The sequence below is a fragment of the Artemia franciscana genome, chromosome 16 (assembly GCF_032884065.1).
Source record: "Artemia franciscana chromosome 16, ASM3288406v1, whole genome shotgun sequence".
NCBI lineage: Eukaryota > Metazoa > Arthropoda > Branchiopoda > Anostraca > Artemiidae > Artemia > Artemia franciscana.
Window position 1 is genome coordinate 24,964,578 of NC_088878.1, and position 27,599 is coordinate 24,992,176.

The 27,599-nt window shown below is 34.7% G+C and overlaps 1 protein-coding gene across 1 annotated transcript in view; it reads right to left on the reverse strand.

Moving 5' to 3' along the window:
- The window catches only part of LOC136037262 (protein scabrous-like), a 45,440-nt gene extending 18,047 nt beyond the window's left edge, over window positions 1-27,393 (reverse strand). The window contains exons 1-4 of the mRNA XM_065719896.1: window positions 27,159-27,393; window positions 24,397-24,760; window positions 12,218-12,712; window positions 6,763-6,861 (exon numbers count right to left, since the gene is read on the reverse strand). Coding sequence (XP_065575968.1) covers window positions 6,763-6,861; window positions 12,218-12,712; window positions 24,397-24,760; window positions 27,159-27,346 — 1,146 coding nt within the window. The 5' untranslated portion in view covers window positions 27,347-27,393. The remainder of the gene's footprint in view (window positions 1-6,762; window positions 6,862-12,217; window positions 12,713-24,396; window positions 24,761-27,158) is intronic.
- Window positions 27,394-27,599: the final 206 nt, after the last annotated feature.

Below are 27,599 nucleotides of genomic sequence, written 5' to 3' on the forward strand. Positions count from 1 at the left end.
GTGCCAAAGGCCCCCATGCAACCCCCCTCGAATTAATCCCTTGGATAAGTGTCTACAAACTTCAACCCTTAAATTTCCCCCTTTATCTGGTCATATAAACCTTTTATTGTGTAGTGTTTCACGATAGCAGTAAATTATTTATTTTTGTATTTGTAAATAGAAAATATTTTTTCTCAAAATCAAGCTATTTACTTTCCCACGCTTTCTTATCTAATTAGCACTAAATGATAAAATCAAATATGAGCATTTTAACTTATCTGTCAAAACAAAACTTCAAGGAAAGTTAAATAAGTGATGTCGGATACATGCGGTAAATCATAAATTAGACTTTAAATTATAAAGGTCTTGTGATTTAGTGAATTAAGTCTCACGACTTCATATTTATCCCTTTTACTCCTCAAAGAAATATAGCAGGGAATAACTTTTCCCAAGTTAATATATTTGTTTTTATTTCACAGCTTCTACTCTTAATTAGTAAAGGATCAAGTGTAATCTAGAACAGGATTTGTCATGTGTGTCATGAAAAATAAAAAATATGAAATAACTCCTCTTTTGCGTTTACGAAAGCATTAGTACTTTCTGCTTTTAATCTTTTTTGTCTGAGAAATATTTAAGGACCAGAAAAGCCTATTGAGAATTTATTCCGGGCTGGTCTAAGAGAATTAGAAAAGAAACTTTTTGCTCTTTTTCACTTCGAAGGTATGATGTAAAACCTTATCGAACTCACTCACATTTGGTATGTAAATGAGCTCGGCGGCAACAAATTATTCAGTTTTATTTTTATTTTTTTACTGCCGTTCTATTGAATTATTTCGATGTTCAGAATATATATATATATATATATATATATATATATATATATATATATATATATATATATATATATATATATATATATATATATATATATATATATTCGTAACCGTGAATGTCCGAAATCTGGTTAATGTCATGTCGACATTCACGGGTTAATGTCCGAAATTTCTTTTTCTCTGCTTGGATTCATTTAGCTTTGCGAGTCAGCTTTTTCAACTACATAATATGCAGGATAATTGTACCTAACACATTAGGAATGCAGACCCGCTACACTTTCCTCCCCCCCCCCTAATGTGCAAATACATAGCCAAATTTGTTGCTAAAGTATTATACTTGTATCTTACTTTGGAATATTTCATTCGGATTGAGCGCTGGAAAAACATATTAGAAGAGCATTAGGTTGAGCTTTTATCATACAAGTACCCATAAAAGTTCCGGAAACATGGTCAGTGACAAATATTTCAATAGCTAAAAGATTTTACGAAAGTTCCTCTTTCTTCAATAGCTATTTCCATGCAAAATTACTCTAACATTATATTCCAAAAAAAGTAAACTCTTCGTTAATGCTTTGATAATCATGAACTAGGGTTCGCTCTTTACTAGGTTGCCCCTAAGGAGCAGCTATGATATTACCCAAGGTTTCGATATTTTAATGAAAAACAGTGCTGGAAAAAAGAACTCTTTCGATTCTATAACGAAATCTCTTTCCCTAAAGCGAAAACAGCTAAGAAGCTTTTTAGAAATACAAATCCCCTGTCACTCCGAGAACATCTCAGAGAAGAAGATGAACGGCAAAAGAATATGTTTTTGCGGCTTCAATCGCTCTTTTCAATTTATCTTGAAAGTCTGGCTTTAGTCCGTGAGGTCAAGCTTTTACTACCGCATCTTCTGAGCTGGGAATTCAAATTGAAGAGGGAATTCCATTTTCTAACAACAGTTTAATCCTTTTTTTCATTGGAATCATTCTCAAGTTGAAGAAGAAAGGCGAATCTTTCTAAAAAAGTGTTAATTTGAGTGTAGTCCAATCCGTATTTTAATGATTCGCTTAAAGTAAATTTGCGAATAAGCGACAATGTGAAGCATCTTTCTCATCTTCAACATCGAAATTTACTTTAAAAATTCGAAACTTGGTTATTTGAAAATTTCAGTGAAGATTACTTTTAAATCCAGATAAATGAAGAAGTGGGTGTCTACAGGTTCCTAATACTTTACTAATTTATACAATACTCATAAATAGTTAAGACCGTATCCAGGGAGGGGGAGGATTTACTAGGTTTGAAACCTCTTCCGCGATATTTTTATCCGACTCGTAGAAACATAAAAAAATGTATGTAAACAAACTGTTGATCCGTTTTTCAATTTTTTTTGTACCCCCCCCCCCAAAAAAAAAATTCCTCTAGGAACAAAAATCCTTGATACAGCCTTGCTATTATCAATAAACTTCTTCGTCCAGACAGCATTAGTAATTTTTTCTCAAGAGATTTTCAGATATCGTGCAGACAGCAAACACATACTGTTGTCATAAAGGAATGATTTCTATCGGGTGTCAACAGCGGGCAAAAAGTGGTGCGTTTCACTTTCAAATAAAAATTATCTGTATAATAAAAGGACATTGTGGACCAGACTGAGATTTTAGGAAGTGATGAAAATGATGCAATTCATTTGCGATACATGACGTGACTCACTCGCAAGGACAAAAGGCCCAAAATACCGTAAGAGCGAAGCGAGTTTGCTCTTAGACAAAAGTCTACAACGGGGCTCTTTTTTCTAGGAATTATATATTTTGTGAGTTCATGTCTCAAACAAGTATCCAGATGTCGAACAAAGTAGAGGAGCTAGAGTGTTAGTCGATTGTTTTGATTCAAAAACTCTGAAAGTAGTAGCAGAACATTAAGAATCTAAATTCCAATCTGAATATAAAGTATGTTCTAATTTTACATTTTATTGATTTTCTCTGTTGCCAAAATAATAATTTGTAACTCTGATTTAAATTTTCAGCAGCTTTCCCCTCTTATTTTCAGCTCGAACAATTGAAACATTTTTTAATTACTTGGAGTTTATATCCTCTGGTTGAAGTAATTAAGCATAAGTTTTTATAAGTTGTCCAACTTTCTCTAGAGTAGAGTCCTTCAGACCCATTTTTGAATAAAATTCTTCACTACCACCCTATCTCCCTATCCTATGTGCAGGCATGGATCAATAGGATGCACAAGCTGAGCTAGTTTCCCTGAGTTATGTGAAGCAACCGCAAAACTGCTCCTATTTCCTAGACGTTTCAATAGTGGAGGATAAGCTAGGTAATAAAACGAAATCTCGTTTCTCCAAGCTTTTGAAAGCAAAAGGGAAGCTCAAATTCTGTTTTAGAGAGCATCTTGGAAGTTTTGCTCTCACTCATTTCAATAAGATTAATAGTTCTGAATATGTTTCGTAATTTCTTAGACCACGCTGCCTTTCCATTTACAGAATTTAAAAATTAAAATATAGCGAAAACGCCTATAATATTTTAAACAAAGCCGCAGACAAAAAAGAGAAAACAACAAACTTCAAATAATGAAAAAATCCGAGTTTTTCTACTTCAAGTAAGGAAGACAATGTCAACGAAAAGAATGAATTAAGCTAAATAAAAAAAACATGAAAAGAAAAGAAAAGCAATAAATAAAACACATTTCTAATAAGTTGCATTTGAATATCGGAATAGCTTCCAGGGTGACACTAGAAGTTATTAAGATGTGAGTTTTGTTTATTGTTTTTTTCCTTTTCTTTATGTGTTTGGTTTAATTTACCATAATTTTTCTTTTTTCCGTTGATAAAGGCTTCTGGGCGTGAAATCAAAATCTTCAGATTTTTTTATTATTTTAAGTTTGTTGATTTTTGTTTTGGTATGTCCACTGCTTTTTTATAACATTAAATTCGTTTTTATGATATTTTTGTTTATTAAATTATCTGAGTAGGTTTAGGCGTCTGAATAAAACTCGGTTTAAGGAAGTTTGAATTGAACTGGGATGTTGAAATTTCAGTCCAAAAGTGTTAAGCGGAAATACTCTCTCAAATAATTGAAGCAGAACAATAATTGAGACAGAAAGTGTAAACTCGATCAGTTTCAAACTTGTTTTATCTTTCTTTTTTTTACGTAGGCCTGTTTAAGCTTAATAGCTAAGCTTAGCGGTTGATAGTTTACGAGAACTATAATATATATAGAAACTAACTGAAAAGAGTAACTATTGCAGGAGCTCATCAATTTGATTGATCTAAAATTTTGAATAGCTAATAGTGGAAAATTCAAAATATATTTGAATAGTATTTGAACAAGAAGTCCATTTATTTGTCGTAAAAAACCCAAAGTTTGGTAGACAGTGAAGTCCTTCTTTTCAATTAATTAATGAAAAAAACTTTTCGACAAAGTAATTTTTTCAAAGAAAAGTAAAGAGCTACATTAAATCAATAATGAGCAAAAACAGAGTCAAATAATTTTACAAGAACTGCTAAGATATATAGAAAAGTAACTGAATAAAGTAAATACTGTACTACTAAACTTCATCAATTTAAAATTCTTAGTAACTAATAGCTGCAAATTGAAAGTATGCTTGGAAATTCTTCGGTTTGAATCGAGATTCCATTAATTTGTCGTAAAAAAACAAAAAACAAACAGAAGTCTGGTGCAAGTCCAAAAATGTTCAAACCCTTCTTTTTTCATATATTATGATATTTTTCACAAATTTTGAATATATATATATATATATATATATATATATATATATATATATATATATATATATATATATATATATATATATACTAGCTGTTGGGGTGGCGCTTCGCGCCCCCCCCCCCCCCCAAGCCCCCCGCGCGCGTAAGTCGTTACGCGCCATATTAGTTACGCGCCATTGTAGTTGTGTCCCTGTGTCCCACCTGTGAATATAGATAGATATATATATATATATTTTTAACTACGTAAAACTTGCGAATATACAACATTCTTGGCCGTCCCATTGTCTGTGCATATAAATAGATTGTCAGGTTTACCGACTCTTGAACATGCAACATATAATTGTCCATGGGAAAACAATCTGTATTCAGATCTATACCTCATTATTCCAATGATTGCCCTTGAGCTTTGTTGATGGTGATTGCTAATCGAACATTCCCTGTGTCCCCGTCGTCATTTATATATCCCCCTGTGTCCCCCCGGCGTCCCCGTTGTTGTTGTTTCCCTGTGTCCCGGTCGTCATTTGTGTCCCGGTGTCCCAGTCTGTAATTTCTCTTGGAGTGTCGCGGTCGTCATTTATATTCCCTGTGTCCCTGTCGTCATTTTTGTCCCGGTCGTCATTTGTGTTCCGGTGTCCCGGTCTGTAATTTCTCTTTGAGTGTCCTGGTCGTCATTTATATTCCCTGTGTCCCGGTCGTCATTTGTGTCCCGGTGCTTTGTTGATGGTGATTGCTAATCGAACATTCCCTGTGTCCCCGTCTTCATTTATATATCCCCCTGTGCCCCCCGGCGTCCCCGACGTAGTTGTTTCCCTGTGTCCCGGTCGTCATTTGTGTCCCGGTGTCCCAGTCTGTAATTTCTCTTTGAGTGTCGCGGTCGTCATTTATATTCCCTGTGTCCCGGTCGTCATTTTTGTCCCGGTCGTCATTTGTGTTCCGGTGTCCCGTTCGTCATTTTTGTCCCGGTCGTCATTTGTGTTCCGGTGTCCCGGTCTGTAATTTCTCTTCGAGTGTCCTGGTCGTCATTTATATTCCCTGTGTCCCGGTCGTCATTTGTGTCCCGGTGCTTTGTTGATGGTGATTGCTAATCGAACATTCCTTGTGTCCCGGTTGCTTTCTCTTTGAGTGTCCCGGTCGTCATTTATATTCCCTATGTCCCGGTCGTCATTTGTGTCCCGATGTCCTGGTCTGTAATTTCGTCAGTCGACAAACATGACGTCAGTCGACACACAAACATGACGTCACTCGACACACACACACACAGACAACTTATTTATATATATATAGATATATATATATATATATATATATATATATATATATATATATATATATATATATATATATATATATATATATATATATATATATATATATAAATATATATATATATATATATATATATAATAAATTTTTCATAAAATTTTTCACAAATTGTTCTAACAATATAATAATATAACTGTAAAAATTTAGTTAAGAATATAAGATTACTTAGAACACAGGGATAGGTAGGGTTAGGGGCATCAAGTCTACTCCCTGTTTTCTAGACGTTTTTAAGGTTTTTACAGTAATCTTTTATAATTTCTTCATGTTGCCTATGTTGTTTACGTCCCCCCGCTTTTCTCGCAGCATACGTTTATGTCGTACAAAAAGAACGAATTTACAATTTTCATTAAGACATCACAGGGAAGTTTTTTTTTTTCAATTATTCTTTTTGATTCCTATTCAATCGACGGCGAATTAACGTTAATGCAAGAAGTTGTTGTCTATTCAAGCTATACACAACAATATGACTGAAATATACTCTTGTTGTACGGTTTCAGATCTACTTGCAACCAGTGTTGCCACCATGGTCAGTTGCTAGAGTGCTACAATTGCTCGAATTTGTGTGCTACACAACGATTTACGGTGCCACAGCAACCAAAATTTTTGGCAGAAAAATTTGCCGCGATACGCGCACAGTCTGTTTAAGTATACTAATATTTATTTTTTTATGTCAATTTTTTAATCTCTGTTAGTGTAAGAGAATAAAAAATACATATTAAGCACATGCGCACAGCCCGAATTTAAGTGCGTTTAAATTATTGTCGTTACTTGAAATTGCATTTCCAGTGAGATAAGGTGGCAATGAGCCTCCTGTAGAACATCTCGCTGGTACAGTGACTATGGTTTGGCGTCCCAGGTTAGCATACACAAATAAAAAAAAATCCACAAATAAAAAATAAAAAAGCATGAACATACCTTCTTCTCGTGTGTTGCTAAGTTCCTTGCCAGTATTACATTATCTTGTACTTTCTGCAATCTCCCTTGAACAACAAGTAAAGACGCTTTTTCATCGGCCTGAAAGGCAGTTAATTTAGTAACAGTTATAATTAAAAGTTTAGCGTATCATAAAAGAAATAACTAACAACAGAAAATAACCAGGTGAAAATATTTTTTGCTTTAAATTGATTAATTTATTGCAGCGAGATGTACCTCCCATCTGGTCGAAAACATGCTAAAGCTTCTTGTGTTGATTTATATGGTATCGAGAATTATATATTTACTGTTTAGTGACAATTTTTTCTTTATTCTTGGTTGTTGTTTTTTTTTTGTTGGGGGGGGTGAGTTTGAGCCTGAAAACTCATGTAACCGGTACATAATTAGTTTTGGCTCACATAAAAATTTCGAGAAATAAAACTCAAAAAAGAATTCAGGGCTTGTTCTTTTTCTCCATCTAATAAAAGTTTTCATTTATCTCCTCTTACTGCAATTCGCACTTTAATTAGGACCGTAACCAGCATTTTTTTGAGGGGGTGGGGTATAAAGACAACTTTAAAACGCATTAAAATGCGTTTTTATGCATTCTTATCGCGTTTTATGAGTTGGGCAAACATTTCAGGAGGGGGGTTCAAGCTCTCTAACCCCTCCCCCGAATATGGCCTTGACTTTAATCCTCTTTTCTTCTCCCTTTTGAATTGTCATATTCAATTCCTTTTAACCTTAGGTTCATACAGAAAAGGGCAACTGGAACTGGAAATTATTCGCCAATTGGGACAGGCAATATTCGTCAATTGGATTAATTATAATTTTTTTGTTGTTTACAAAGGATTTTTACGTAACGAAACTCAGTTGTTCCTTGGCGTTTCACAGTTGTATTTATGCCACCATTCCTCTCCAGAATTCTAGAATTCACTGAAAAGAAAACTTTTATTTTAGTGCAAAGGTTTTCTTTTAAGTTACAAATGCCTGGCCTCTCACCCTTATGGGTTCTTTTGTGAAACATCAATGAACATTTTGAGGGGAAGATTCTTGTAACTCAATGTGCATTGCTACAAGGAGGGGTATCCGCAGAGATTAATATTAGAGAGGGCTTTTGGGAAAAACGTGCTTTTTTATGGTGGTGATATTGTTTTTGATTTGTTGATATTTTGAGAAATTACTGCGCCAAGTTGCCCGATAAAAGGGACAATTTTTTTCAACTCTTTTAGCTGCTTAACAAAGAAATTAAAATTACAGACGTTAACCACTGAATTAGAGTGGCAAACGAATATTACTCCTCTATCAACGCCTGTGCTAACCTAGCCTAGGAGTATTCACTAAAATTACTAAATACATAGTCATTTATCTGCCCACGTATCACTATAACCACCATCTCCCCTGGCACCACACCAATCATTGTGAGCGCCATCGTCAGCATTATAAGAGTTGCGTCCCTAATAATTTAGAAACCTTTCAACAGAAAATTTATTTAGAGAAGAAAAAAACATTGAAAATAAAAAAGATAAATTTTGATGGAATCAATCTCGTCTTCCGCTCCTTTGTCTAAAATAGGGAATTACTTTTCCATCTTTGATTTTAATGAAAGACGTCAAAGGAAATTTAAAGAATTTAACTTCTGCTTCCTCTTTATGAAGAACAAAAATCAACGAATTTCATTAGAATTTGGGACACAATGTGTCTTTTGTTCAAAAGCTTGACACAATTTCCTCCTTTTTTCTTAATGAAAAAATCCATTCATGAGCATAGCCCGAATATTTTTTTTATAGAATTTTAGGGACGGGCATAACCGCCAGTTTTTAGAACAGGAAAAACTTATATAATCATCTTTCCTGATTTAGCAAAGCTACCTCCGACCATATACCTGGATACACGCATAATTACATTACTCTCTATGTAAAATGTAAGGCAATATACACTTCTAATAATTGTACACTTTTAGCTTGATTAGATTGAAGATAAGGCGTTTTAATAAAACAATTTTGGGCTTTGAACATTGACAGAACACTTTTTGGTTTGGATCTGATTTTTTTTTTCTTTCATAGAATCCCTCTTTCTTTGGAGGAATATTTCTTGCCCCCCTCCTTTTAAAAGATATTTTTAAGTTCATTATACGTTTGTTATTCTTAAGTCGTTGGGACTTCAACAACAAATATTTCATGAGAGCGTACTCGCCTCTTAAGATCTAAGACATTAAGATATAAAGTTAAATTCATAACAGAAAGTTAAGTTTTATTCATTTAGAAAGCGATTAAGCACTGGAGAAACAAAGGAATTTAGAACAACGAATGCGTTCGTTAATCCATTTATTTTTTATTCCACCACGAGGTGGACCAAAATGTGAAGCATCACGGGAGAAGCAGTGAGTGCTTGATTGGTTTTTCTTCCAAATTTCCTGAACAAGCACGCGATAAGCATTATTCCCTATCCTGGTACTTTGATATGTAAAACAAACAAGGAAGGCTCCCCAATTTATACATAGAGTGGCTTCCATAAGAAAGCCACTAATAAAATTCTGTTGAACTTTGGACCTCAGAAATCAAAGCATGTCCAAAATACTAGGTTATATGGAAATAGAAGGTACGTACTGTGCTTTGAACTCAAACAAATAACAATTTATACATTTAATAGTTTTTCTTTTTAGTCAATTTGTATTAGAGTTTTTAATATAGTTTTTAATATTTTCAAAGAGTTATTTTCAGTGTTTTTAAGTTTTTTAAATTTAATAGTTTTTTTTTAGTCAATTTGTGTTAGAGATATTTGAAATCAGGGTTGCCACCTCTAGCATGGAAGTGCTATTCTATTATGTATAGCACTATTACAGCAATTTTTTGTACTATAGCACAAGGAAGTGATACTTAGCACGCACATTTGGGCAATTATAGCACGATCGGACCGAGATGGCACCCCTGTTTGAAATACGGTCTATACAAGATTTCGTATGGTGCACAGGTTCCTAGTCTGTCTGTCACGACAGACGTTACAATTGACCCAAGAAAAAATAATATGTTAAATAAATCATTCAGAATTTAGTAGAGTACATTCTAGTTGAGAAAATCTTTATAACCAATCCTTGGCTTTTATTTAAGCCAACCAATCAATTTCTAGCTTTTTGAATAGTTTCAACAGATGATTCTGATATATATATGAATATCGTAAGTTTAGACACATCAGAGAACGGTTTATCTGTTAAATGTTCCTTTTCAGCTGAGAAAACATAATTGTTACCCAATTAGTTTTTTTTCATAAGAAAAAAATAGATTTTACTTGGTAATTTTACAACAAATCCCCAGCGTCACCATGGACCTTAGAGGGTAAATTTAACAAAAAATTTATTCTTATTACAAATTGGCAACACAGATTTCCAATAAATTAAGCAAATATTTAAATAGGATTAGGAAATCTATCAAGTTTGCTTTGTAATATTTAAATTAACCCACACACCAAAGGTATATTTTAGTCAAATTTGTAAGTTTACAATATAATATTTTGTAAATGTGATAAAACTTAGTAAAATTATTAAATTTACAAAAAAACAAATTTTTAGATAGTAGTTCACAAAAAAATTCACTAAAAAGCTACTAACTACACTAAGATTCATTATTTTGCTATTATAAATAGTTCTGTTCATAATTCCACTTTCACCACCAGTTTTTACATCTAGCCTTTTTTTTCATAGCGGGGGATGAAGCTGACATTCAGGAAAAGCTGCTTTTTAAGGGCGAGGGGGACTTCACTTTTTATGTTAGGGGGAAGTGAACAAATTATTTTTTAGCTGATTCTTAATAAAGAGTATACGCTACAGTTTTTTCGTTTTTCTGAGTTTTTGAGCTATATTTGACTACCACACTACGCTTTTGTCATTCTCAATCGCTATCCAAATATTTTAAATTATATATAAAATTATGTATAAATATTTTTATTTATATATTATTAAACATTATTAAATTATATACAAATATTGTTTATATTGTACATAAATATTATGCAGTGCTGTTAAAAAAATAGAAAAAAATCATATCCGCTCTGTTTTGCCAGTCCTTGCAAATTCATTGGAACATGTTAAGTCATCCTAAACATCATCCAAGAAGACACTGAACTACATTTGACTACTCTAGTTTGTTACATGTTGACGTTTAATTTTTTGTGACACTGGAAAGAAAGTGAAATTATTTTAGCTTTCTGGATTCCATATTCTTTGAGTCATGATAGGTTTAGCGTTCAATGTCAAGTGGAACATATATAAAACCAACAACCGTAAATGTATTCTATTTCTAAGTTCGAAAAATTTACGTCCAATGTAACTTCTCAGGATGAAAAACATAATCCAGAGAGAATTCCCATTTTTGCTGGAAGAAACTGTCTTGGCTGGGTGATGTTATGGTCGATAAGAAAATTGTTTTTTTTTATAATTCTTTTTGATATTCTTTTTGATAAGTAAGGAGCTCGGTGTTATTTTACTGTCCAAGATTTTCGAAGAAAACGGAAACTACTAATTGAACTTCTGTTTATGCTGGAAACAAAACAAAAAGTCTCATTTTAACTGGCATTTTTCAAAAAAAATAAGAAACGTCAAAACAAATCTAACATTACACTGAAACTAAGCGAATGCACGGTGGATTGTTCTTTGTAATATCAGTATTCGTCTAAAAATTTAGCGAAATACAGACATTCTCTTTGGCAATCAGAGGTTCGATTGATTTTTTTTTTTAATTATAATTAACTATTTTTTATTTTTCAACAAAAAGAGAAGAGGTTATTAGTCGGGGCAATCTCAATGTTTAATTTATATCAACCTAAGATGAACTTTTACTTACCAGAAATAAAATGTACCCTCGTAAAATACAGCTAAGACTGGCATCTTCTTTGTGTTTTACCATCGACTGACAATAGCTGAATTGTATCAATCTCCAGAAAGCATTGACTTGATTCACCGTCCAGAATTTTCGTTCTAACTTTCTTTTTAATGACTTCTATAAGATATTGTGCAGCTTTTTGATTGGTCACATTACATAAGAGAACCTCCCAATACTCAAATTGCAAAACTTGTGTAAAAGATATTCTTCCCCCCTACCCCACTAGTCACTAACATTTTTAAGATTTAGACATCTTAACTACACTTTTACACTGCCCCTCGTCACCCGTATTACAATAGACGTAGAAAATTTGGTTCGCTAGCCTGCCCTATTTTATTGGAAAACTTGTACTTCATATTTCAGGCGTTTAACCATTATTGTACCCTCGTAAGAAAAATAGAGTTTACAATCGCATCGGTTTGATTGTCAACATCGTTTTAAGATTGCTGGCTTGCATCATTTAGCTTAGAAAATATTGACAGAACCCCTTAAGGTTGATTGATCAATTAATATTCCCTTTAATTTGGTCAAAATTATACTGTTTTCATTTTTCTACTCACATAAAAGAAAGAGCAACTTACATCTTCGTCTTTGAGATTTTCAACGTCAATGGAAAGTTGCTGACTGGCAGCATCGAGTTTAGAAATCTCTGACTGAATTTCTCGTAGGGAATCATCATATTTGTCTTCCATCTCTTCCACAGCTTCAAAGATTTGGAGAGTTGAGCTCTGTACTTTGTCAATATTAGCCAATTTTGAGTTGACTTCTTGGAACAAATTTTCTAGTCTACTTTCTTTGTCTGCAATTACGTTCAGACGACTGATTAACTCTGTGACTCCAGCATTTCTACTCAAAACATTTTTCAGTTCTTTTTCAATTTTGTCCAAATTAGAAACATCAGTTTTCTGGCCAATGAAGATTTTGTGGATGTTTCTCTCAAGTATCTCCTGGTTGTGAACGAGGGACTTGACAAAATGATTCAGTACGTCAACTTCATTGTAAAGAGAATGACGGCGATGACGGCGGTTTTGAGTATTGACACTGAAAGAATCTTGTACCATTTTTGAAGTTGTTACCTAAAATTATGTATACAATTAACCCTAATTACCAAATAAAATCAAGTGCACTGAAGAAATAGCATCAACTAAACGGTTTATGAAGTTGTGTTTTATTTTCCAAAATAGTGTTATTGTTTTTCGGAACGCTAAACAATTTTTTTTTTGTGCGCTTTTGGTCTTTTTGATGGGGTAAAATCTAATCACATAGTTATGAATTTTCTACCTACACTTCCCTTAATATATGTAATGGGTGATTTCTGGAAGATTATCCACCTAACGCAGTGGTTCCCAACCGATTTTGGGCCATGTCCCAACTAGGAATTCTTATAATCCTGATGTACCCCTCGTAAACACACACAATATTACATTTTACTATTCCCCCAAAGGCTCCTTGGCCAGTAAAGAAGGGGTAAGACAAACGAGTCACTTACTCAGAGAAGAAAGAACAAAAAAAAATTAAAATAATCACTTACTCAGAGAAAGAAGAACAAAACGGAGAAGAAAAGAAAATATAATAAAAACTACAGAAAACAAAACCGAATAGATTGAATAAACTAAATTAATTGATTAGATTAGTAGATTAAACAGACTCCAATAAGATAATATTAAATGTATATAAGAAATAAATAGAAAAAATAACTTCTAAGAAGCCTACAATGAGTGGCACCTTCGAGCTGATTCGGGCAACTTATTCCATACAAAATGAATCCCAATTAAAGGAATCTGACCTTACACGAAAGTAAAAGGAACTTGAATATGATTTTTGGTATTGCAAAGATTGTAATTATTCGATCATAGGTAAACGATGGCGGAACACTTAGGGGATGGGGGAGGTCACCAGGAAGCTGAGAAAAAGTAAAACATGCACACGATAGAATATATAGTGACTCGAGATCAAGTAATGGGATAACTCCTGAACGATTAGTTTCCTTAATGAGGTTTCTAGCTTTGTTGTAAGCCTTAGAAAGTGGTTTTAACAGTGAAGGAAAGGTTGACATTCACACTATTGGACAGTAAGAAACGCAAGATTGGATCAACCAGTGAAAAAGTATTTTCAAAATTAATCCAGGAAAAGTATGTTCAAGTTTCCTTAAAATACCAAAACTCAAACATATCTTCATTTTAATCAAATCAATGTGACGTTTGAAATACAAGTTTTCATCAACAAGAATGTCCAAAAAATGAACATATCGATCTTTAGATCTATGAATTATCCCATGTGGCTGTTGAATTTCCGATAACTGGGGATAAATCTGAGAAACACGGCAAAATATAAAAAAGCTGGACTTGGAAAAATTCAGGGTAAGATAATTAGCATCAAGCCATAAAATTACTCTCTCCAACAATTTTTCCGAATTTAATTCAATTAATCGAAGCTTGTTATTTCTTTACGGGTCGTCCTCAAGGCGTATTTTATAATACTGAAAAATCTTATCACTGGAACACTATTATGTATCTTTTGTGTTCTTAAACACACATGAATGTGACGTCACTCATACGAACAACGTTAAATTTTAAAATTAAGTCTCTAAGGTAAAGTGAGTTGAAGGTTGCACGTCCTGCCCATGACCCATCATAATATTGCGATGCCCCACCGGTCGGGCCTGTGCTTCCGTTGCGAATCACGGAACTAACGTATCCGTCCATTAATGTTGTTGCATACAGATATGTAAAATTCGGAAAATATATACAACCAATTCGAATTTCTAAGTAAGTCACATCTAAAATTAAATTAGTAGCAGGAAACCTGGAGTAGATAGGAAAATCCCCTTTCTATTTATGGACATCCATCATTATAATCCCTCTGCTATGTATCCTTCTTAGTCGAGTAATTCCTTCCGTAAAAATGCCATTAGTGGAATAGAGAGGATCTATTATAGTGCTTTGAAAAGCTCTTTTGGAAGAATTGGCGGGAATTCTTCCCAAATTAATATTTTTTAAAGCTGGTGCCAAGTTCGAATGCCATAAAACTAAAAAGAAAAAAGCTTAATGGGAATAATATATCAAACTAAGGGGCGGGCCTTCCTTAACCTTTGTTGTCAAGTATGATGCTGGGACTTGGATTTTTGGTAAAAGTTAATTGCCATATTTTCAAAAACAAATTATACTCCTATTGGAATTGAATGTGAATATTTTAGATATCTGACAGAAATTCATCTGGTAAATCGGTTGTAACTGTTTTCACTGTCTAATAAAAATCTTTAAATCGGTTGTAACTGTTTCCACTGTCTAACAAAGATCATTCATTCACTGTCTAATAAATGAACTTATCCTCATTTGAACTTTTACTTGTTCGTCATAGAAAAGCAGTGTGGTCTTGGAAAAAAAATACCTAATTTAAGGTATAACGTCGAAAATTCATCCAGTGCAGGGTGTTCAAGGCAATCGTTCCCAGCGTTACCCAGTGTGGTGCTGAAAAATGCTGGTTTATTAGTAAAAGCAAATGCATTATATGAGATAATTTGGTACTTGTCGGTTATTCGAAACACACCCAAGAAGTGAAGTTAAGCTAAATCTAATTAAATATAACAAAACATGATGATAAATAATACTTTAGAAACACAGTTAAGAAAACCTAAACTAACCCCCCTCCCCCTAGTGTGTAAATATATAGCCAAATTATTCAAGTCCAATGCATTCTGTCTAAGTCCAATGCGCTGTATAATCCGTCTCTTGTTTTTGTAGCTATGAAACCGGTTTTCTGAGATGTAACCAAAGCATGATTCTTAAATGTGTTTCAAATAACCGACAACTATCGATAATTTTCCTAGAACATTTATCAGAGAAATATTTGGAGAAGTTTATACAGAAGAATTACTGTCGCAAACAAGTCATTTTTTTAAACAATCTAATTTCTAAAGTCAAATCAAAACTTTCTCTACTCCCATTCGGGGATGATCTTCAACTGAGAACATTGTTGAACCAGTGAAAATGTGTACTACTCCGACTTAGGACTAGATTTATTTCCGACTAGATTTACTACATCTTGGGTTAAGATTTAGGTTCAATTTCAACTGTGGTTGCATTTCCTATGTCATAAATTATTTCTCAGATCTATTCAGGGACCACTTTTAAACGATCTTTCAACGGCATCCACGCTTCAAGTAGTTGGCAATTCTAATTGAATCTGAAACACCACCCAGACCCAGTAAGCAAGGCTAATAATTTATAGCTCACCTTTTCAAGCTGGTACTAACCTGAAGCATTTCCTATATCAATAAAGCAAAAGGGAGGTGATACTACAATCCATCTGGAGTATCAAAAAGGGTATCTAATTTTTCACTACCACGCGAAAAATTATACCGGTACAATCAAGACCGTATCCAGGAGGTAGTTAGGGGGTTTGACACCCCCTGGAAATGTTTGTCCAACTCGTAAGAAAGTAACCAAAATGCATATGGATAAGCTTTTGATGCGTTCTCTCCCCCGTAAAAAATCCTGGTTATGGTCATGGGTACGATGATGCATAACTGAAGTAAAAATAACTGTTTTTTTTTCATTTGGAGGGTATAAATTTATCCAATGTCACGAGCGATTAAAACCACCCAACCCTCCACGTTACTTTATACTAACTAGTTTCAAACAGGGCTACCAAATTTTTTTTGAAACCAAAGTGTCAAAATGAGCCTAAAAGGGACAGTTTTAGCATCCTGTCAGAAAATTAGAGACTTGACTTAAAACAAATTTAAGACATCTATTTCTAGCCTTAGGATTATATTTTTTTTAAAGTAATCTAGTCGCTTGTTTCATCCTGTTTAAATTTTTGGACAGGGTTTCCATTTGCGGAAAAATTTGGAAATTAAAAAAATTAAAATTTTGGAAATTTTACGGAAAGCAAAGAAAAAGAGCACGCACTCAAAACGAAAAAAATGCTATTAATAAGAAAATACGAAGGGAAAGACTGAAGCACATTTTTTCACAAGAAAAGAGCAAAAATCAAAACTATCCTTTGTTTTTGAAAAAACAAAAACAAAGCTTAACACTTTTACTTTATTGTAGATAACCTTTTAGACTCTGAAGTTCCATGGTACCATCCAAGTTGAAAAAGTACTCGAGGTGCCCTTTGATGACCCAGGTTTCAAACTGACCTACAAACTACTTTTTTCTCTTTTCGGCCTTGGCTAACATGAATCAAGTCATTGAATAAGATGAAATACTTTAAAGTTGCTAAAATGGGATAATAAAGGCCCTTCCTGTAAATTTGTAATGAGGTTTCATATTTGAGATAAATTGTAATTATACACAAGAATTTAGGCTCTTTTTCCATTATCTCTCGAAGGTTTATTTTTATCTATTTATATCACTATATCTATTTTTATCTATTTATTATATTTTATCTATATCTATTTTTATGTATTTATTATATTTTATCTATATCTATTTTATTATTATATCTAAAGTTTCCACCTGGAAAAATTCTTTGCTTTGAATAATAAATTTTGGCAATCAGAATCCTCCTAGGTAGAATTACAAAGTTTCCTGTCTATGTTAGAATTGACAGTAGTTAGAAAATTAACATGGATCTTTCTAGGCTTTCTAAGCTACAATACTTGAGAAGATCGGATTTTTCCTTGGGAATTATTTGGGATATTGACAATTAAGGAGTCATAACAAAGAAATACAGACAAAAGACGGAAAAAAACCTTACTAAAAGAACAAACCCAATTTGAATTATCATACCCCCCCCACCATTTTATCTCCTCTCCTGCGGACGTCCCTTAAAACGTTCTTTAATAATTAAATGAAAAATTTAATAAATCCTAAATCCCACAAATACATTCTCTTGCCACTGTTTTCTCTGGCATTTATTTTTAAAATAAAGGAATTTTTCATGCATAATTCTGGGTCACCACTCCCGCTTACTGTCCCCCCTCGGTTATCGTACGATGTTATCTCCGATAATATTACGCGAAAGAAATATTCATTTTATTCTGTATGAAGCTCTCAAGCATGTTGAATGATTATTTTGGAATAGCCTCTTGAATACTACGAAGTTTCATTTAAAGTGACGTACTCAACCTGAGGTAACCCTCTTTTCGTCATCTGCTGAAGGTCGATTTTGATATTGCCTGTGGCAGTAGATTGAATCAAATAGTATTCGAAATGTGAGATAGGAAATGCTGTCTTAATTGGATCCAATAAAATCCCACTTTGGCTATTTACGAAGAAGTTGAATTTTCACTACCTCCATTTCAAAGGGAACCAGCAAAAATAAGATCTCGTTTATACTGAAAATGGAATCGACTGGTTTACAATAAAAAATGGAATGGAAATTGAGGGGTTAAAAAGGACATTTCGTCACACAGAATCATAATGTGATTAGACATCATTTTTAATCAAGCGAATTCTAGCTCTCTAATCATCAACTATATTCTATGCAGATTCCTCATCAAAAACTTTAAACTTGCAGAAATTAAATCCTTAAATAGATATTTTGCTATACCTGATAGGGATTGTGTAGTTGCTCAGTGGCGTCAATCCACGAAAATGTAGGGACCTAGGGGAGGGGAGAAAATTTTGTGTTTTTTCCCAAGTTTTTCAATGAAAATGCCAAAAGAAGGCTCGTTTCAATAAAAATATCCCAGAAAAGGTATCTTTCAAAATTTAGGGGGCACAAACACCAAAATACCCTTCTCCCTAATTGACGCCCCTGTTTTTACTCTTTCCTTTAAAATTTTTATCATGCTATGTTCCGTAGCAGGGACGTTCCCTGAGAGAGTTCGGACCCCCCACTCCCCTAAAATACCATTAATTTTGTCAAATTCAAATATTATTTCTCAGATTCAAATTGTCAAAGTTTTTTTTAGCATTTCCTCCTCTCCCCTCCCCCGAAAATAATTTCTGCATACGTGTCTGGTCCGTAGGTCCTACAGTTGAAAAATGAAATTCCCATTTCCGCAACAGCTTCTACGTATGCACAATGTCATAACAACTTGAAGGAGAGAATAGGAGGAATTTCTCTCCCAAGATTGATCAGAAAGACTCCTTTTCGGAAAAGCTGAAAAATTTTGGACTCATAAAGTACTTTTATGTTTCAACCCCTTCCTTCCCCATAAGATCCCCCCAATGGATCTAACATACACGTGCCTATGTATATATTACTGTGAACGTCCAAAATGTCGTCTGAATGTCCAAAATGAAACGTCTGAATGTCTACATTCATCGGCAAATGTCTGAAATACCTTTTTGTCTCCTTGGATTTAGTCAGCGTTGCCAGTCATCTTTTTCAGTTTTATGTAAAGTTTGATGGTGACAGGTTTGATTAGCGTAGGTTAGGTTAGTTTAGGTTTTTAATCCATTTCTGAGATTTATAGCTTAACTTAACCGAACCCAACCAAACCTAACTTTAACTTTTACCATCAAAGCTTGCATAAGACTGAAAAAGATGATTTGAAAAACTAATTGAATCCAAGCATAGAAAAAGGATTTTCCGACATTCACTAGTGAATGTCGATATTAACCAGTTTCAGATATTCACAGTAACATATGCACATGCATAGTGCATATTATAAATATATATGCAGAAATTAAGCCCTTACACCTCCCCCAAAATATTAAGATTTTTATAAATACCAATATTAATCCATTTCGATCTATATTCCTTATTTTTATTAAACTTGCCCCCTCCAAAAGATTTTGCATAGGTGCAGGGGAGATATATCTAGCAGGGTATTATTCAATTTTAATGTCATAAAGAGTCCCAGATATTAAACACGAACACACATAAATAGGCTACATGGTGTTCTTTAATAATTCATAAAAAGTTACAAAGGGGAAAACAGGGATAAAACACTTCCTTTCAAGATTATGTCAAATGACTGCAACGTATTTTACAAAAGGCAGGTTCATTATTCTGCTGATTTTTGCCTATCGTAGCCCAAATGGCATTCTACGGTACAGAAAGACGTAACCAACACAATAGCTAAGTGACTTTCAACTATCCCCCACACTTGCCATCTGTTCCCCTTAGGCAATTAATTTGTAACAGAAAAAGGTTCGCTTAAAAAAACTGGTTAAAAAATAAGCAGGTGCAGTTACTAAATGCGGGTAAATATTTAATTCGAAGCAAGGAAAGATGAATTATGAAAAGATAGGCAGCTTATGACAGCTGTTAGGTTTGAATACATTCAAAGGATGATTGAGGAACTTTGGTTTTTATTTGAGCTGGCAACACATTTTTTTGTTGTCAATTTTATGGTTGAATATTGAGTTTTTTTCCCCATGAGTTATTTGAAGCTGAAGAGAGGGGTTGTAAACTGTTTGTCGTATGTATTACATGGCTCTGGAGAACGTTGTCATCCGCAATTTATACCTCGGTGACTCTTGTGTAGGCGAGACAGTGGGTTTTACCGAGGCCTTATCCAGGGGGGGGGGGGGGTAGGCGTTTTTAATCCCCCCGAAATGTCTGTCTGCCTCGTAAAAACGTAACAAAATGCATACTAACAGATTTTGGTGTGTTTTTTTGTACCACCTACCACCTATCCCCCCCATCGAAAAAATATATACTCCCCCGAACAAAAATACTGGATATGACATTAGGTTCTAGCATCCGGGGGATGGTCTAGTCAACAGTTCAAAGGATAGGTGCGGATCCGAGATACCTACACTTTTTTTTTTGCAAAAATATCATCAACAGTTCGAGGCGTTTGCCCCCGCGGAAAATACCCTCTTCGCATGGAAAATAGGGTTTGCCAAATTTGAGAATGTTTTTGCTGGTTTCGTTGAGAAGTGCTAAGGAAAGTGAAGAAGAAGAATTTACACACCATAAGTATCTTAAAAACTTAGAAAACCCTCAAACATAAATTCAAGTATTTTCAAAAGGGTATTTTCTGAGGTGATTATTTTCTGGGGCGGGAGTAAACGCTGATCCCCATCATCAACAGCCTGTTTAAATAACACTAGCCTTGACAGTCACAGAACTACCCATATTTGAAAACCTTGAATTATACCCAATGGATAGTCACAGTAATTGACAAAAAGAAAAGAAAAAAGAGGAATATTTTCAGCCAAATTCAGAAGAGTCCAGGCGTTTCGGCAAAAACCTCAATTTAGCCGTCTTCAGAGCAAGACAAAAGTTAAACAAATATAGGAAAAAGTAAAAAATACAAGAACTACGAGAAACTAGAAAAAATAATATTTGCAATTTATATCAAGTGTATTCTGGTAATATTGTATACAGTGGTCTCAATCACTGGAGGGTGGTTGAGGAGGGAATATATGCCCGCATAAAATACCTTTTATTTCATTTAAAAATGCATGTTTGGCATCTTCACTGAATGAAAAAAAAACTACAAATCTATTCAGGCTAGATATTACAAAACACATTTGTCTCCTTCAGATTTTCGTGAATTGGACCCACTGATTTTATAATCCTGTAGTGGTCAGATTCTTTTAAAACATCCATTGGGCAATGTTGCTTGGATTTCGTATTGTAGTAAAATTCATCTTTTAAAAAAAATGTATACAAGGGGCTGATCAAGGAGTTATGGGTAACTTAGGGCAAGTAAATACGATTCTGGGTACCAGAACACACAAATACGCCCATAATTCCGATGCGTACATTGATGATGAGTGGTTATAGGAAAAACCCATCCTAAAACGTTCTTTTTGCCAGTTTTTCATTGAAAAAAAAATATTATTTCAACAACGGAACAACGTTGTTGTTCCGTTGTACAACGTTGTTGTTCCGTTGTACAACGTTGTTGTAATAAAATATTATTACAACAACGGAAAAGTAAGGAATTTCTTAAAACAGATTATAACTTCCTTCATATCATTACCCTCGAATGTGATTAGAGACGATTAATATTACAATATTTAAAAAGAACTTTAAACAAAGTTTCTATCTGTAAATGTTTCATTTAAAAACATTTTCATTTCATTTAAAAACATTTTCCAAGTCATTGCATCGGCTTCTTAGAAGGTAGAGAAGAGGAACGAATCATTTCCATTCCTCCCTAGGTTAGGCATGTACGCAAGTTTTTTTTGGGAGGGGGAGGGGGAATAGAAAATTCTGGGAGAGAACAACGATTGAAAAATATGATAAGCAGTGGCGCAATTTCGTCAAATTCCTGAGGGATGCAGAGTTGGCGCTGATTTTCCCAAATCAAATGAAAATGACGGTGGAAACTGAAAAATGATCCATATATTACCATAAAGGCAAAGATATACTAAAGAAAAGTGACCTGTTTCTCTAGATACTCTGATTATGCAAGGCTTATCTTATCTTTGACAAGATTTTTTGCAGAATCTAAATTTCAGCCGGGGGCAAACTTGGGTCTGGAGGGGGCATTTACCCCCTCCCCCTTCCTTACCATAGTAAATTACGCCCCTGGTGATAAGTTGAATAAGAATTGCCCAAAATATTCAAGGAAGCTGAGGATTTTTGGAAGCCTGCCCCAAGCCCCCCCCCCCCCTGCGTCTTTCCCTGCTCTAATGGCTATTCCACATTTAAAAGAACATACAGGAAAATTATCTTTCGCTGTATCTTGAGAATTATTTTCATACCAAACTACGAATCGTATATTGCTTCAATTTACAGCGAAAAGAGGGTTTTCATGGAAATTTCAGGGAAATTGAACTCATGGTCCCGCAAGAAAGGTTGTGTTTTTGCTATATCTGTTGTACATTCCAAGCTGTCATATTTTTGCCTATTGACCTAATGCATGATTCCTCCACGTTTTACCCTATACGCTACAGGCGAAAAAAGAAAACCAATTTTGCTTTCCTCAAAATGCTTCACTTCATCTCAATAGCTACTGTCAAACAATTAACAACCATGAGCCCAATAAATTCTGATAATATAGTTAAAAACAAGTTTTGGTTTACAATACGGTAACTATCAGCTCAACCATAAAAATACAAAAAAAAGATAATAAATACCAGCGCGTGCAGCGGGTCTAAAGCGGAAGATGCAAGATCATAAAATTGAATGAATGCTTCCTCTATCAAACAACGCGACTTGCTCATAAAGTTACAGCAGCGCTTTCATTCATTACAGAAATAACTTTAATTTGCTACTACGGGCAACACTGAAAAATAGAAAATTGAATAGATGGGAAATTTTGACGGATTAACCTGGAATTAATAAGGATTGGAACTACTAGTGCCACCTACAGCGTCGTGTTTACCTCGCAAAACTGTCCAAAACATATTGTGAACAAGAAAATTCCTAAGGAAAGCAAATTTCTATCGTTAAATTATAACTCAAAATATACATAGACCTAAACAGGGAAATACGATGGTGCTAGGAACTTGAGTCTCCTGCCCCCATCCTAAACATAGACACGGCACTTACTTGTTATAGCGCATATTTTATAATTTTACGTACAGTAGAGCCGGTTTCCTCGTTAGTTTCTTTCCGCTTAGCGTGAGACAAGACAAGTGACAGAAAAAATGGGAAATATATAATTTGGGCTATATCTTTGCACATTAGGGGGGTGGGGTAAAGCAGGGCCGTATCCAGGATTTTTTCAGGGGTGTTTTACACGAGGATTATTTTTGGGGGCGAGGGTTTTACACACAAAAAAACTAAGAAACGCATAAAAATTTCTTTATATCCCTTTTTGTTACGTTTTTACGAGTCACACAAACATTTGGGGGCGGATCCAAACCCCCTGGATACGGCCTTGGGGTAAAGTTTAGCGGGTTTGCATCCAAAATGTGTTAGGTACAATTATTCTGCATATTATGAAATAAAAATTGTTTTCTAACTTCAAAGGGTCCAAATACTTTACCTCCCTCCTCAATATGCAAATATATACCCCAATTTACACATTTCCCATCTATTCTGTCACTTGTATTTGTCTTGTCTCACGCTAAGCTGAAAGAAACTAACGAAGAAAACGTTTCCGCAGCGTGTAGAATTATAACATATAAGTACCATAGACACTTCTTATTTAAATTATATAGATTTTTTGAATTATATGATTTTATTAGTCAACCTCTCCCCCCCCCAAAAAAAAAAAAAAAAAACTATGCACGTATTTGTACAGACATCATGACATAACGATTAGAAACGCGGGTACTTATGTCTTATAGTGACCCCACTCAAGAAGTTTGATCTGATCTGTCCGCGTATAACCGGTTTGTCTGTCTGCATTTAGAGATATATTGTATTTGGTTAGGTTGGGTATTTAATATAACGCGTTCTGGGCGGTCTGCTTTCCACAATTCTTTCCGTAATTTTGTCACTAAAGTCTTATATTTTCATCATATTTAGGTATATTTCATTAGGATTAACCTAACTTTACTTCTTGAATAGGGTCGCTATAATACATAAGCACCGAAACGTAAATATAGAATACATAAATTAAAAATAAAAGTTGAACCATACGGAAAATAATGGAATATATGGGAAGCATCATAAGAATCTTGAGAGTTAGAGAGGGGCGGTGTCTAAAAGCTAGACATTAGTGTTTAGCGTTACTCTATTGTTTCTTTTCTACCCCCCCCCCAAGTTAAATAGCCACAATCAAAAGCTTCATCAATGGTTATAAATTTGAATATGAATTAAAGCAGTTTTCAAGCCAACGAGACCGCTATATTGGTTTCCTCTATCAAGCTTTAGCTGATTATAAATTTAGAGAGCCATTTGTGACAAATATATTTGATTTACTTTTGACTGAGCCTGTTTTGTATTCTATTTCATAACCTTCAATGTTTAACCAAAATGATCAAATTTATGAAATAGCAAAGCTCACCTTTTCAAGAGTTGCCAATTCCATCTCATGTTTTAGCCTCTCTTTCATTTCCCCTCTAATTCCATCAATCTCGCTTCTTAATTGAAGTTGCATCGCTGAAATACTATCGACAGATTGTCGAATATCCATAACATCCTTCTTCACCACTTCTACATCAGACTTAACTTCCTCATTAGCTCTGTCACTAATTGAAGAGTTTATTGTTCTAGCAAGATCAACAAATTCGCTTCTAAACTCGCTCACAGTTGTTTTAAGCCAGTCAATTGTTTTATGAGCGTTCTCTTCCAAAGTGAGGGAGTGCTGTCCAAGCGAAATGGAGTCTTCTAAGCGGAGGTAGTCCGAGCTTAACCTTTGATATTCTGTCCTGTAATTAAGATGACATTCTTGTAAGTTTTGTACCTTGCGTCCAGCATTTAAAAAATGAGAGGTAATAGGGGTACTGGTGACAAACAGGGCTAAATTTCCAATATTTAAAGAAGATCTGAATGTATTTTATGTTTGTCTCACAAGAACATGGATGAAAAATGCTAGAAATTTTTGTCAATGTCGGTATTACCTGAACAATTGTTTTGGGTCATGAAACTATTGTTAATAGATGCATTTTGATTTTTTGAACATCTTTTCTCTCTGGCAGAACTACCGCAAACTCACCGCATGGAGTTATTCCGGCCCAAATATTCTTGTATTTATACACATATAGAATTTCAATCATTTCCGTTTTCATTGATTGGATATTTGAAATCGCGAATTTGTAATAGTTTAGAAACGAATTTGGGCTATATATTTGCACATTAGGGGGGTGGGGGAAAAGCATAGCATATATTAAATACGTAAACTAACCATTGCTGTATTTAATATATGCTATGCTTTATCCCCCCCCCCTAATATGCAAATATATAATAACTCCATAACAATGAGTCAAAATGCATCTATTAACAATAGTTTCAGGACCCAAAACAATTGTTCAGGTAATACCGACATTGACCGAAATTTTGTCTGCTATCTAATCAACCCCGGTTATTTTGCTATGAGGCCCTCACTTTCAGAAATCACGTATATCAGGTGGTGAGCACCAAGCATGGTGGAAACTCTGCCAAGGGTGGGGAAAATTTTGCCAAGGGTGGCGTAATTGTGCGGCACATGTTGTGTTTTGAAATGTGCATCAGATATGGGAAGGGGGTGCCACATCGTTTTTGGCCGGAAACCAAAGTCTTTTTGGTAGTCTGTTGTTCAAATCGAACTCGATTGTTGCTAAATAAAACTAGAAACAAACGAATCATATCAGTTTGCTGATATGTAGGTGCTACATTTGAAGTCCAGGCACAACCCACAAAAGCCATAGCTGCGATGCACTGCATCCCTCCTCCCACGCCCTTGTTTCTATTGCATGGCCTCCCTAGCCAACACAGACTTTAATCGTTGGTGTAGCAAGGGGCACGTAGAATGGATGTTTTTTTCCAGGAACCCAACAGTAACAGAAAATTAATTTGGTAATTGAACACCATAGAGAGCGCTCATAAATCCGAAAAAAATGTTCGATTTAAGAAGCAGACTGGGCCCGAGTCCCCCTCCTCTGCGTACATATCTGTGTCAATAGAATCTTACCTGGAGGAGGGGGATGGTCCTAGAATGATAAGGGGGAAGGAACAAACCTAATAAAAGCTTTCGTTACGACTTATTTTCATGAATTTTCAGCTTTAGAGGACACCTAGACCCTTTAGCCCCCTAACCCTCCTTGTTTGAACTCGGATATATTCAACTTAATTATGAATTTCATTTCAGGTTTTGTAATAACTGAAATAAACTGTTTTCTTGTTATAGAAACTCTTTTCTTGTTATAGTGCTTAGTTCAAAGTGAGAAGCTTAGTACATGATTAGCCTACTGAACTTTTTGTGGAGTTTAGAATCCGATGAATCCTTAAAATCACTGTTTTGTTTAAAACCCTTGTTCAGTGCCACCATCCTCTCTATTCGACAAAAAAAAATTTTAATCTTTGCTATGATCCAAACGGGCATTTTTTAAGTATAATAATCACTACCGTCGTAATTACGTTCTAGCCCCCCTTCTTGTGAATGGAAACCAAATATAGTTATACGTTCTAAGTATGCTCATTTGTGGGTTTGCACTACCTTTGGCGTTATTTTTCATATAGCCTATGATTGGTTCAGATGCCAAATATAGCCTAACTTTAAAAAGCAGTAAATCAGCATAACCTACTTTTGTGCATAGTCTAGGCCTACTTCTGACCCCATTAGGGGGTAGGGAACTGGGGCGTAATCACCACAACAGTGATCATTATATTCGAAGAGTAGGCCTACTGAACGAGGAGCAAAATGGTATATTTCTTCTTTTTTCTATGCAATTTCTTTCATATAGCCTACCATAAATTTACGCTTCATTCTCCTTAGCTCAAAGATTCCACAATTTAATTTTGTGCAATTACGCACAAAAGTGAAATCAAATTATTCGACTGCACTTTCTAGTTTTACTTATTTTCTATGTTTAAAATTGCAAAAAAGACAGTCGCAAAATCCCTCTGCTATTATGTAAAAATTTTAAAATATCAGATACGCCCTTTGGTCTCCATGATGGTGTTGTTATAATAGGACCCCAGGGGTTTCGTTTCGGAGGGGCAATTGTCCCCTCCCTTGTATTTTAGAGAAAATTTTATTATGTACCCCATGCCTACCCAGATATGGACCCCTCTTGCCCCCCCCCAACAAAATGGCTGGCTTTGCCCCTGTATGACTCTAAAACATACCTCAAAAAGTTGATTTCGCTTTGTTGGGTTTCCACTTTTCTGGTTAACAAATCGTACTGTTTTTCATCACGTAAATCCAAGGTTTCAATTAACCTATTTAATTTATCTTCTAATGCTTCCATTTGCTTCACTTCATCACACTGTCCAATCGCCAAAACGAAACAAAATATTAAATATAAACTATTCATCCTTTTATATTTTAATACCTTTACTTGACTGATGCTAGTTTAGTACTGAATAAAATAGTAACTAATTCTGTGTTTACTAGGCACGCACGGCGCGTGCCTCTCTTGGCGATAGTACCGCCAAACATCTGTTTAGTGACGGCTGGCTACTATGTCTTAACTTTTAAAAAGCACCTGCATGTAGGGACCCTTTGACAGGCGATTAAAAAGGGTCTTCACGGAGGGACCACAGATGTGATGTCCACTTTTGTTGCTA